Here is a 12,522-nt window from a genome sequence, read left to right as displayed (position 1 = left end):
CATGTGAGTTTTTTTCTTTGAGTTTGTTTATGTAGTGGATTGCATTGATGGATTTCATTATATTTCACCATCCCTGCATCCCTGGGATGAATCCTACTTGATCATGGTGGATGATTGTTTTGATGTGTTCTTGGATTCAGTTGGCAAGAGTTTTATTTAGTATTTTTGCATCGATATTCATAAGGGAAATTGACCTGAAGTTCTCTTTCTATGTTGGATCTTTGTGTGATTTTGGTATTAGCGTAATAGTGGCTTCGAAGAAGGAGTTGGGTAGTGTTCCTTCTGTTTCTATTTTGTGGAATAGTTTGAAGAGTGTAATGTAACCACAAAAGATGTGCTCTCCCACATATTAATCTATTTGATACACATACTTTGTTAGTCATTCATTTCTATTATTGTCTAGCATTCTGTTAAATAGATACTTACTATTTGACTGAAGTGTTTTTGCAGAGCCTTCCTTAAATCTCCAGTTAATGGATCACAAAGAAGGTTTTTTTTTTTTTTTGGTAAGGACAATTTTATTTTTTATGCATAAAGGTTGATGAAAAACCATTACTAGTTCTAGTAAAACTGAACATTTAAATCAAAAAGCATAGTAAGTATACTTATTAAATACCACTTTCTAAAGTACAGCTTCAAAACATCTAACGTGCCTTTTAGATTTCAGTACAATGGATCCAAGACAGGTTACATGCGTCAAGGCCAGATTACAAATTATCATAGTCATCATCATCATCGTCATCATCATCATCTTCACGTTTTCTTTTCAGTGCATTTGCTGACTCGGCTGTATTTTGTGATACCATATTAGTAGTAATAAGAATGTTTTTGGACCCAATTAACGATGGATTAATAAGAACATTCTGAACTGCTGACGTTGCAGGAATGGTAGCTTTTACAGCAGGGGACTGAGAAGCAGGCATCTGTACTATAAACCTCTGCCCTGTGAGGGACATCGGAGTGCCCACTTTAGTTGAAACAGACATGGTCTGTGGGGTTGGTGTGCCAAGTGTGGGAGTACTTGGTCTACTAGAAACGGAACCAACACTTAACCTTGGGACTGTTATTCTCCCTGCAGGAGTAGGTGCCTTTTTTTGTAAAGACTTAAGCCTATAGTTTGGAGCAGTTAAGCAATATCTATCAGGTGGCAATCTAGGACCTGAATATGGCTTGATCAATGGCAAAGGGGTTTGGTTTCTTTGTCTTGCAATATCTAATAAAAAATCTCTCGGGGGAGGAGAAGTGAAAGACTGGTCAGCACGGCACTGGATTGCCAATCGGACATCATCTGCATCCACAGTAGCTTTCTTCACATGGCTCGAATAGATCTTAGCATCATCTAGAATTGTGGTCACATATCGGAAGGCAAACTCCAGCATCTGATTTATAACTCTTGGCTCATATTCTGTAATCCCCATATCCTTCAGGATTTGTGCCATCATCTGCGCATCTTTCGGCATGCTCTTGGGAGACGCCATCTTGCCAGACTCCATGATATCCGGTGATCAGACTTCTTGAGCTAGATCTCCAACATTAACGAACTTCAGCCCTGATCTTGATGCAAGTTCTTTGCCTAGTGTGGTTTTTCCAACGCCTGGTGTACCGGTGAGCAGGATGTTCGGAAGCTTCATAGTCCTCCTTCACACGCAACCAGCGCCTCGGCTCACGCGCCCACAAAGAAGGTTTTAAGCCTGTTAATATCTAGGATGGCTGAGGAGGCAGTGTAGCAAGGTGAGGTGCTGTGGCTGTTCTCACGTGCTTAGGGGGCCTGCTGTAGACTCACAGTTTTTGCCCACTTCCCCTTTCTCTTCAGTTGGTGCTCAGCATACTCAAACTATGACTTTATGGATCAGTTAAAAGGCCATTGATTTCCTGTCTAGAGGTCTCTTGAGTTTCAATGATCAGACTCTCACTTTTTCCAAGCAGAAGGCAGGGACAGTTCATCAATGAGAACAGTTGTCTACAGAAGATGACAAGTTATGCTTCTGTTGCTCGTGGTTCTTCCAGTTGGTTTGGGCAAAGTTTCTGTTCAGTGCTCTACTGGCCCTGCATCGTTTAAGTATTATTGGATATTCTGGGTCACAACATTCAATCAGAACAAATTTCTCCATGGTCAGACCTGATGCAGAGCTTTTCTTTAAGGCTACAGTTCTCGGCTTTATAGATCCTTCTTTAATGAGTCAGAACAGACTGCTCAAATATGACTTTTGCCTGCAAACTCCAATGCCCACTAATAATTGTGGCTCTTCTTTAGTTGCGGGTAGGGCACAACTTTTTTCTTTATTTTTCTTTTAAGAGGATATCAGGATACTCTTACTCTGGAACCCATAGACATTTCACAAGATGCCTGGCCTCAAAAGTTTTATGGGGTGTATCTTATTGTCGTGCTAATGATCTCCTTTCACAACAGATCTAATTGGCAATGTTAGTGGCAATGTGATGGAACAGGATATGCTAAGAAGATAAACACATGCTATGCAGGATGATTGTGGCAGATGGAATGAGAACTGGGGTAGGTTTGAAGCAATGCAAGGAAAAATATAAACTAGCTGGTACCTGAGGTAATGTCACACCCATGTTTCTGACCCCCAGCCTACACTGGGTAACCCTGGAATCTTTGTCTACTGAATGTCCCTCCAGGTCTGTGTACTGAGAAAGCTTAACCCAGCATTCATAAAAAGGTGATACACTTAAAAGTCATTTGCCACTGTACATATATCAGAGGCTTCATTTGATTGAGAAAAGAAATGCATAGTAAAAGAAACAGAACTGACATTCAAGAAAACAGGATTCCCTGAATGATTCATTTCAACCACCACCTATCATTCTTTACTCTGCTTCTGAGTGGAACCATAGTGAAAGTGAGTGTGGAGTTTGTGTGGATTCTCTTTTCAGTGCTACTACTGATGTCTACCTTGCCAGATAGACACTGTTGTGTCTCCATATGCTTCTGTTCATGGACAATGCCAAATACAGCAATTACCCAGTGGGAAACCAAGTGTATCATATTCCTTACATCACAGAAGTATTGATGCACAGTGATGGGAATTGACACACATATATGTTTGTCAGACTTGCCTGCAGAGCTCTAGCCATCACCATTGTGAGTGTGCAGCTGTTTAATTCACTGACACTATACATTGTATATTAAGCCCAGTTCCACCAGGTCCTTCAATGCAAAGGAGTTGTAACAGTAAGCATGTAATTTAGGATCTACTGGTGACACCTGCTACCCAGGCCATAAAGTAAGGGGAGAAGAACTTAAAGATGCAACTCGAAAGAAAGCCACTCAGAGCCTGTCTCCAGAGGCCATCATGCAAACTTCCAGCACAGTGCAAATCTGCACACTAATGATCAGTCAGTAAAGGCTACTCCATCTCTAACAATTAGACTACAAAGAACCAGAATCCAAGGATGCAGGCATGACTCCATTTCCCATCACTCCTTGTGATTCATATGAAGATTTTGATTTCTGAATCAGTCTCCTAAACTCTCAAGATCTAAATAACCAAAGAAGGGAGGCTTCCAACAGGCACCTCAGAATGGCTATGAACGTTTATAGTGCGGTTTCTGCTTGAAACTTCCTTTTAGAGTTTTGATGATAGAGACAGACAAATAGTAAGAAGTTTTCATACTGATTGGGATGGCTGACCCAATCATCTGAAGGAAGAGAGAGTTCTGTAGCACAGTGAAGTGAAGCAAGATAGTTTGGAACATAAAATATCCAGATATATATCCTTTCATTTCCTTGAACAATTTTTTGTGTGTATATGTGTATAGTATTCCTATGTTATGTGTTCATGTTTGTAAGTGGGTGTACACACCCCCTGCTGTGTACCCTGCTGAGGCCAGCAGAGGGTATTTGGCATCCAGTTCTTTTACTTTATGCTGTATTGCTTTAAAAGAAAAGGGGGGGGGGGTTCCTCACTGAACCTGGAGCTGGGCTTTCAGCCCACAAGCCCCATTGTCCCTCCTGTCTGCAACTGTCACATCCAACCACCACTATAGTGCTATCTGACCATGCCTGGCTTTGTGTGGGTCCTAAAAATTTGAACTCAGGTCCTTATGCTTTAGCAGAAAGTGCCCTTACCCATTAATCCATTATCTCAGCTCCTTTTTCTCAAGCTTTTATTATAAATCAATAAAAGAGGCTTCCAGGTTCTGCAGCAGTTAGGGCAAGGAGGCTCAGAAATGAGTGTCTGGATTCACCCTTGCTGCTGAGGCCACCTGTGTGAGCAGAAGTGCTAGCCAAGGGTGACTGAAATGCTGACTAGCAGAGTGAGACAGAGAGCATGCTATAACTCCAGAGAACAGCTGCGGCGGTGAGGGCTGCAGTGTTTCCATGAACTTTGTTCTTGTAAATTTATACAGGAAAGAAGAGAGACCATACTCCTGGAGAAGTTGGTCCCAGCTGGGTGAACTTATTTTGAAAGGTGGCTCTGAGCACGCAGGTGTGAACTACAGTGGGGACCGTGGGGAGATGCCCCCCCCCCCAGATGCCCACTTATTCCTAACATTCCCAGCTGTTAGGAATGTTGATGGCTGACAACTCACAGCTGAATCCCAGGAGTGTCAGGGCCTTCTGCCAAATAGAACTGCTTTGCAAAGGTTTTATGCTTCCTCCCAGAGGCAACTGCATTAACAACAGATCATAGAAGAGTAAAAGTGCCCAATTCTCATGCCTCTCTGAAGAGCCTTTTTGGTTCCAGGATCTCTGCAGGGATAGTGTAGAACTCAAAGATCTTTTTCCAGTGTAGCTCAGCTTAGCTCCTCCTACATCCCCGTTGTGCTTCATCCCCTAACACTCTTAGCTCTGAAGCTTTCTAAAATTTCCAAAATGCAAGCCTTTCCATCAAAATCTCTTGTTTGATGACAGCAGTGTCACCATCAGTCATAGGCCCTTACTTAACACCCAGGTTGTAGAGAGCAACTGATAGCTTTTGGCCAATGACTTAACAAGATATAACCCATTCACTGTACTGGAACTTTTACTTGGTATCCTAAGGTTTCTAGTTGGGGCATTATCTTTCTCATTATGTGGTGACATCACTAACATTTGTTTCATTTGTATGCTTCTCTTCTTCTGACGAATATTCATGGAGGTGGAAGGTAGTCTGCATGCTACTGAATGATAAAATTAATCATCAATATCACTCAGTCATAAACCCTACAAACTGCAAGAGTGACCTTCCTGCAAGATACACCAATGTAACAATGGCACAAATGTTATGGGGGTAACCAAATACTGCTCCAAGATGAAACCCATGCCTGACACTGCTAAGCTAGCCAAGACGATGAGACTAGATAGTCACTGAAGGCCTAGGGGTACAGCTACTGCTATTATTATGCTAAAGAAACATATAATGGCTACTACTTGACATATTCCTATACATATAGACAGTGTATCATTCAACCCTCATCAGAGAAGCTTGCAGCAGATAGAAATTAATACAGAGATCTACACCTGGACAATATACAGAGAGTGAGGGGCTTTGGAGCACTTGGTACTAAATGGGGGATGCCTTTGCTAAAGTCCTCCCTTTAGTGTTTGGGGATCTACATAAAAGAGGATGAAGAAAGGTAGTAAGAACCACAGATGGTAGATGATCTGAAGGAAAATGTGCCTTCTATACACTATAGGAGTGATACACATATGAACTCACAAAAGACTGAGATAGAACACATGGGACCTAAACAGGTTCAACCTAGATGAGGTCCTAGCACAAAAAAGGTAAAGTTGACCTAAATCCCACCTGCAATCCTTATCTACTGACACAAGGAAAATTGGTTTTCTCCAATGGGGTGTTACTGGGTATGTCAGTCACACTTCAAAACAGGCCCATGCCCATGCCCAGAAGTAGCTGGACAACATAAAACAAATTCCATGTTTTATTGTTCTTGTTTTTTGTTTGTTTATTTGCTTGGTATGGGCTTTTTTATTTATATTTTTATTTATATTTATGTTTTTTATTTTATTTATTTTTATTTATATTTATATCATTATATTCGTTTTGCTATTTTTTTGATCTTATTGGCTTTTTTGTTTGTCTTGATTTTTGACTTCTGATTTTGTTCATAGAGAGTCAGAAGGTAACTGGGTAGATATGGAGGTGGGAGGGTCTGGGAGGGTTGGTAGAAACTAAAGACAGTATCAAAATACATTCTGTGAAAGAATTTTATGTGAGAAAACAAGTTTTTTAAAACCTTTGTGTAGAATACTATGGCAAAGAACTTTTTTCCACCTTCACACATGTTTATGTTTCTTAAATTTTTTTCTTCATATTTTTCAGTTTTCCTAGCTGACAGTCCAGTTTGCATGTATGTTGTCTGCAGTTCTCTCCAATTCTCTACCCCCTGATCTATGTTGTTCTCCATTTCTCTATGGCTTTTGACTTAGTACTCAGATGTTTCTAAACCCCTTTTCCACTTTACTTATGAGTGCTGATCACACTTTCTCACCTGCATTCTTAGTTATTTTTAAAAGTATGCTGGCCATCAAACGCAAGATACTGGGTCCCGTTCAGGAGAGGCTTTCAAATCACTGGTTTTGCTCTGCTGGAAATTAGAAAGAGTGGATTCTCTCAGTCCACTCAGGCATACACAAGTTGGGGGTTAGGTTTCCTCTTTAGAAACTTAGTCTGCTCTCTCTTTGTGGAGTTTCAGTGTTCCTTATCCATGAAGAGTCATTTGCCTCCAAATCTGGTGGGATGCTGTCTTCTCATGGTTGGAAGATTGCAGCTTGGCCTTTTTCATCTACATCCTATGACTTTAAAATATAGTAACTTCTTTAAAGATAAGATTGGTGGTGTATTTGGCATCGGCGCATTTCCCTAATATTTCTGGGCATTTTGCATTGTTTTCCAGAATCTTTGGCCTGAACCCCAGCCTTTTGTACAGGCACCTGCTCTACAGGTGTGTCCTGCAGGAAAAGCAGCAGGGACTTTGCAGTTCTTTGTGGGTCCAGTTTGTTTCAAGCAGTGTCAGACTCACAGAACCTTTCCTGCGCCCAGTCTCTTCTAGCTGCCAACTCTCTGCTTACTGTTAGTCAAGCCTGATTCTCTGTAAGCCCACAATACCATCTCACATGAAAGTGTTTTTTCTTTTTCTGGAATTTTAGTTTGTTGCCCTGAAGTTTTCTGATCCTTCCAAAATATGGCATATATAATTTATCTGGCTTTGTCCACATCTGTAGCAAAAAAATGTCTATTATTTTAAATTTATTCTAAAGCAGGAACTTTTTCCCCCCATTAGCTTTTAAGTCCAAACGCACTGTTTGATAGTCAATATTTCAATGATTTATTCATGTGTTTACCATTTTCTACAGTCGGTACATTTTATATCTTAGCTTTTCTTCTTAGATCAGTTTTCTCAAAGTACATTTGTTAGAAGTTGCTTTAATGAACATTTGTTGGTCATAGAACTTTCAGTAAATGTTTGCACAAAATGTCTTTAATTTATCCCAGTTCTCAAAATATGGTTTAAATGGGTATATACTGAAAATTGTTTCTCCTGTCTGGGCTTTGAAGATTTAATCTAATTCTCTCTCTTCTTCCATTGTTAAGAAATACATGGTTAGTTAAATGTCAGTCCTTTGTAGCAATTATGTTCTTTATGTTGGGTTTTTAATTATCTTCCTGTTGTATTTAGTGTTCTTCCATTTCCCTAGTATGATCTAACTTTTGGGTGGTTTTGTTGATTTTCCTATTTATCTACTCATTCATTCATTCATTCATTCATTTATAATTGTGTTTGAGATCTATTTAAATTTCTTAATCCAGAATTGAGTCATCATTTCTGGAAATTTCTCTAGTCAGATACCTTTATTTTTCTTTCACCCTCTTTTTTTGAAGGTCAATTGAATGTGAGTTAGTATTAAAAGTTATTTGCTTTTTTTTAGGCTTGTGTCACTTTGTCCTATGTCTGGGAGTGTTCAGTGGTGGAATACTTGCCTACCACCTTCAAAGCTTTGGTTGCTCTTCCTCCGTACCATGAAAAAAGCAACTCCAGTAAACAACGACACTTAACACTGCTCAATATCCCCTCTGAATTTGTTCTTTTGTCTGTATTCGCTGATATTCCTCTTTTTAAACTCACTAGTTACCTGCTTACATTTTTTTCTGTTAAATCTATTTGAGAAGAAAATTAAATTTGCACTGTGACGTGAATTCTAGATAGAATTCTATTTTTGGTTGATTTCATCTTGCATAATAACAATTCCAAGGACTTCCCTATGGTTTGCACTTCAATTATGTTGTAGAATTTCTTTACATCCTAACCCATGTCTTCTACCCTACCTTTGGTTATTGAGTTCCTGGATGAAAGCCACACTCACATCCTTTATATTTATAATAAGGCCTAAAGAGTACAATAGCTGGGCAGCTGCATACCCCTCCATACTGTTAAAATAAACTTTCCTATCCATAAATTGCTTACTATTTACTACGGTCCATCTGGGCTGCTCTTAACTCTAATTGGTCAGCCCTCAGGGCCATGCTATCTTGACCTTGAATCTATGGAAGTTTCTCCTTTCTTCTCTCTTGCACGGTATTTTTCATCATGATGCTCCTCTCTACCCAAGCCCTCGAAACCTAAGCGCCACCTCTGCCTCTTCTGCCCAGCTGTGGGCATCTTTACTTACCAATTAGAAATAACTGGGGGACATGGTCACTCAAGTTTTATATGAGGGATCTCTAGTCTCTAGGGCAACCTATCTTGGGAGCCCCAAATTAGCAAAAGAATACAAGCAACATTAGGCCAACCCACTACAACCATACTTTTATACAGTATCTATTATCTTCCTATGTCATGCATTGACTTTTTCTGCTGAAATTCAGGTCATGGCTTCGCACCTTTCCCTTCATTGGTTCTCCCTAGTGAGTCAAACTCATTTGGAGTTCTGAAATTCAACTGGGAGAGTTTTGTTCATGTGTGCCTCTGTTTCTAAATCTCTGTGGGAAATTTGGAAACTCTTTTAATGCTCAATTATATTTTTGACTCAATATTTTCTAAAAGACGCCATTCAGGCTGTTTTATAGATGCTGGTTTTATGTTCTCACTGTGGTAGAGTTGATTTGATTTCTCTGTTGCCTCCAGTGGTTCGTATTCTGTTTTGTGGTTTTTATTTGTCAGATCATAATCCTTGCAATCTTATCTTTTCAAACATGTGAGTCTATACCTAACTTTTGTTCTCTGATGGAGAATTTGAGTTTCATTCTGCAAAGTATTTGGGGAATTCTAACACTGTAAAGGCCCCTGTCACTTTTCTGTGTATGCACTTTTGTTTTGCATCATACTTATCAACCCTGTTCCCAAAGTTTGAGGGCAGGTGTTTATGTTATTTCTCCTTGTGGGACACTTTGTTTTTCTCAGTTCATCAATTGTAATGATCAAGATAGACTAAATTTAGTTTAAAAATAAAACCCAAATCTTGTTAGTGGCTTAGAAACTAAAGTCTATCCCTTTATGCCAAGTCTGAGGTGGAGTGGAGTGTCCTGAAGCCTTCTAGTACTATCTGGAACCCATTACCTACAAAGGACCATGACAGGAAATGGAATACAGCATTTCTACCCGCAGTCTTCTGGCCAGAGTACCCCCTCACAGCCCCTACCAGACAGAAGCGTAACCATTTCCAGCGCTCAGGAAGAGGAAATAGTGTTGGACAGGCTGTCTTTCCTTTCTGTAGAGAGGAAGCCTTTCAAGTGTCCAACATTATTTCAGAATATCTGTTCCAACTTTGCAACTCTCACGAAACAGGCCTTTCTTTCTTTCCTCCTCTCTTTCTTCTGCTTCTTTATTTCCTCTGCTTCTGTGTCTGTATATCTGTCTCTGTCTGTCTCTGCATATCTCTCTCTCCCTCCCTTTTTTTCCTCTGTCTGTCTCTCTGTGCCTCTGCTTCTGCCTCTCTCTCTCTCTCTCTCTCTCTCTCTCTCTCTCTCTCTCTCTCTCTTTCTCTCTCAAGTCAGGCTCACGGACTATTTATATAAAACTCTGGGAAACATTGGTTTTAGTGCTTTGGGACTTTATGGGTTTGTACTTTGCTGGCAATTTTGCCCTCCGAGAGTCTGCTTACTTTTTCTGCCAACTCACTTGGTGTGATTTTTTTTTCTCCTGCTTTTACATTCACATTTTGTGTGCTGATCTTAGTTGTTCTATACCACCAGTGTGTGGAAATAAACTAGCCTGTTGCATTGCATAAAGGAGAAATCAATCTTAGTCTCTCTGTATTGCTAATCTTGGACTCCTTACACCATGGTTTCTAATGTTGAAAAGGAAACATCTTGTTTTCTCATGTATAAAAGGGTCTAAACTATTTGGGATGTCAGACGTTCTTTATGCCTGGGTGTGTGTATCTCCCTCAATTTTACCTTTAGTATGAGAAAGGCATATTGTGCTCAGATTGAGATTCTTGAGCTCAGTTCTCAAGGAACTGCTGCTATCCAACATTTATTTAAAATATTTTTTCATGAATTATCTCACTATCTTCTCTAGATTAGTTTAAGTTCAACATATATGAAAGCTAGGGCAGTATTCATTGAGTGATATATTCATCTGTTTTTGTTTTGTGACTATAAGAAAAGGCAGGCTAACTCTGTATCAGACGTGCTCATAGTTCTGAATATTCAAAGGTTCACGTAAGGCCTGCATCAGCTGTTTCCTAGTAAGGACCTCATGACCTTGTGACATCATATCTCTATGAGTGCGGCTGTCAGATAGCATATCTCTGAAACAAGAATCTAGAGCTTCACAAATTCTCTGAGAATACATTCCACCTCAAGCTAGCAATCTGTCCTCTCCCAATGGCACACTGAGAACCAAGTACATAACACATCAGCTCTTGAAGGAAACACCTCATCCATACTAGAGCAATTGTTAAATCTTTTTTGTTATAAAGAATTATCCCCAAAAAAGTGGAAGTAGGAATGGATCTGTGTGGAGTATAGAAGATATGATAGGGTGTCTCCCGGTACTCCCATGTCCTGTGATCATGGTCTTTCTTGGTTAGATTTATGTCAACTTGACACAAGCTAGAGTCATTTGGGAAGAGGTAGTCTCAGCTGAGAAAATACATCCCTAAGATTGGCCTATGGGCAAATCTGATGGATATCTTTTTCTTTTTTAATTATTATTAGAAATGTGGGAGGTCCCAGCACATTGTGGATGGTACTTACCCTGGGCAGGCAAGTGTGTAAGTCAGGTAGTCTTAAAGCTGAGAAAGCCAGGAAGAGCAAGCCAGTATTTATTCGTTTTTATGTTAACAAAAATCTTGTTTCTGATCACATGTCTTTTTTTTTTTAACCAAAATAAATTTCTTCTTTTAAAATAGTGGTCATTTATTTTGTTTTGTTTTTACAATTACACACATGAATATAATATGCTGTATTTATATTCATCCCTCATTGGCCCCTCCCTGCCTCCTTTTCTCTCTCTCCCTCCATCCCCCCTCTCTCTTTCTTTCCTTTTCCTCCCTCCATCCCCCTCCTTTCTTTCTTTTCTTTTCTCTTTCTTTTCTTTTCTTTCTTTTCTTATCTTTCTTTCTTTTGTTCTTTCTTTCTTTCTTTCTTTCTTTCTTTCTTTCTTTCTTTTCTTTCCTTTCCTCCCTCCCTCCCTCCCTCCTTTCTTTTCCTTCCTTCCTTCCTTCCTTCCTTCCTTCCTTCCTTCCTTCCTTCCTTCCTTCCTTCCTTTCTTTCTTTCTTTCTTTCTTTCTTTCTTTCTTTCTTTCTTTCTTTCTTTCTTTCTTTCTTTCTTTCTTTCTTTCTTTCTTTCTTTCTTTCTTTTCTGCTAGTCCTACCTCCCTTCATCTTCCAAAAGGTCCTCCTACTTCTATTCATGTTTGTATGTATGTGTGTGTGTATGTGTGTGCAGGTCTTGTGCATATAGCCACAGTAGATGTGTGTTGATGATTAAGGTGGTCATGCCATCTCTAGATGGCATGGAAATATTTCATAGTTCTCCTTTCTGCTTTCTTGCTTTTAAATTCTTTCTGCCCCATTTTTGTAGTGTTCCCTAGGCCTTTGAGTAGGTAATATAGATTTCTTGTTAAAGTTGATACTCAGGAGATGCTTATTCTCAGCACTTTGGCAAATTAATGTCTCTTGGGGCTAAACATTATGCTCTGCAAAAAGAAGCTTTTTGACACAGGCTGAGAGAATTAATATTCTGTGGATTTAAATGTAAATGATTTGAAGGTATTTTGACTACATTCCTGTTTAAACAAAGTGTGAGTAGTAAAATTTCCTCTGGAGCCTGTGACCTCTAACTGCTGGCTTTTGACATGGCTTACAGTACCAGGTGTATATTCCCTCCAAAAGAATAGGCTTCACAGGGGTTATGCCACCATTGTCTCAGGGGGTATGTCCTGCTTGTCAGGTTGGTGTGGTAACCTGCAGTGTCTATAGCTGGTTGAGACTATTGACCTTCAAGCACTGTGACTGCCATCCAGTAGGAAAGAGGCTACCAGCTCAGATCTCTCTCTGTTTCACTGTGTCCTGTATCTGAAATGTGTGGTGTCATCAGCAATAGAAT

At 39.7% G+C, this 12,522-nt stretch overlaps 1 protein-coding gene across 1 annotated transcript; it reads right to left on the bottom strand.

Annotated features, from left to right (window-relative positions):
• Positions 1-689: 689 nt before the first annotated feature.
• Positions 690-1,667, bottom strand: LOC127670703 (transcription initiation factor TFIID subunit 9-like). Its single transcript, XM_052165175.1, has one exon. The coding sequence runs from the start codon at positions 1,491-1,493 to the stop codon at positions 708-710; it is 786 nt and encodes a 261-aa protein (XP_052021135.1). The 5' UTR covers positions 1,494-1,667; the 3' UTR covers positions 690-707.
• Between the last annotated feature and the right edge of the window lie 10,855 nt (positions 1,668-12,522).

The sequence above is a fragment of the Apodemus sylvaticus genome, chromosome 20 (assembly GCF_947179515.1).
Source record: "Apodemus sylvaticus chromosome 20, mApoSyl1.1, whole genome shotgun sequence".
Lineage (NCBI taxonomy): Eukaryota > Metazoa > Chordata > Mammalia > Rodentia > Muridae > Apodemus > Apodemus sylvaticus.
This window is presented reverse-complemented; position numbering and strand designations above follow the sequence as displayed.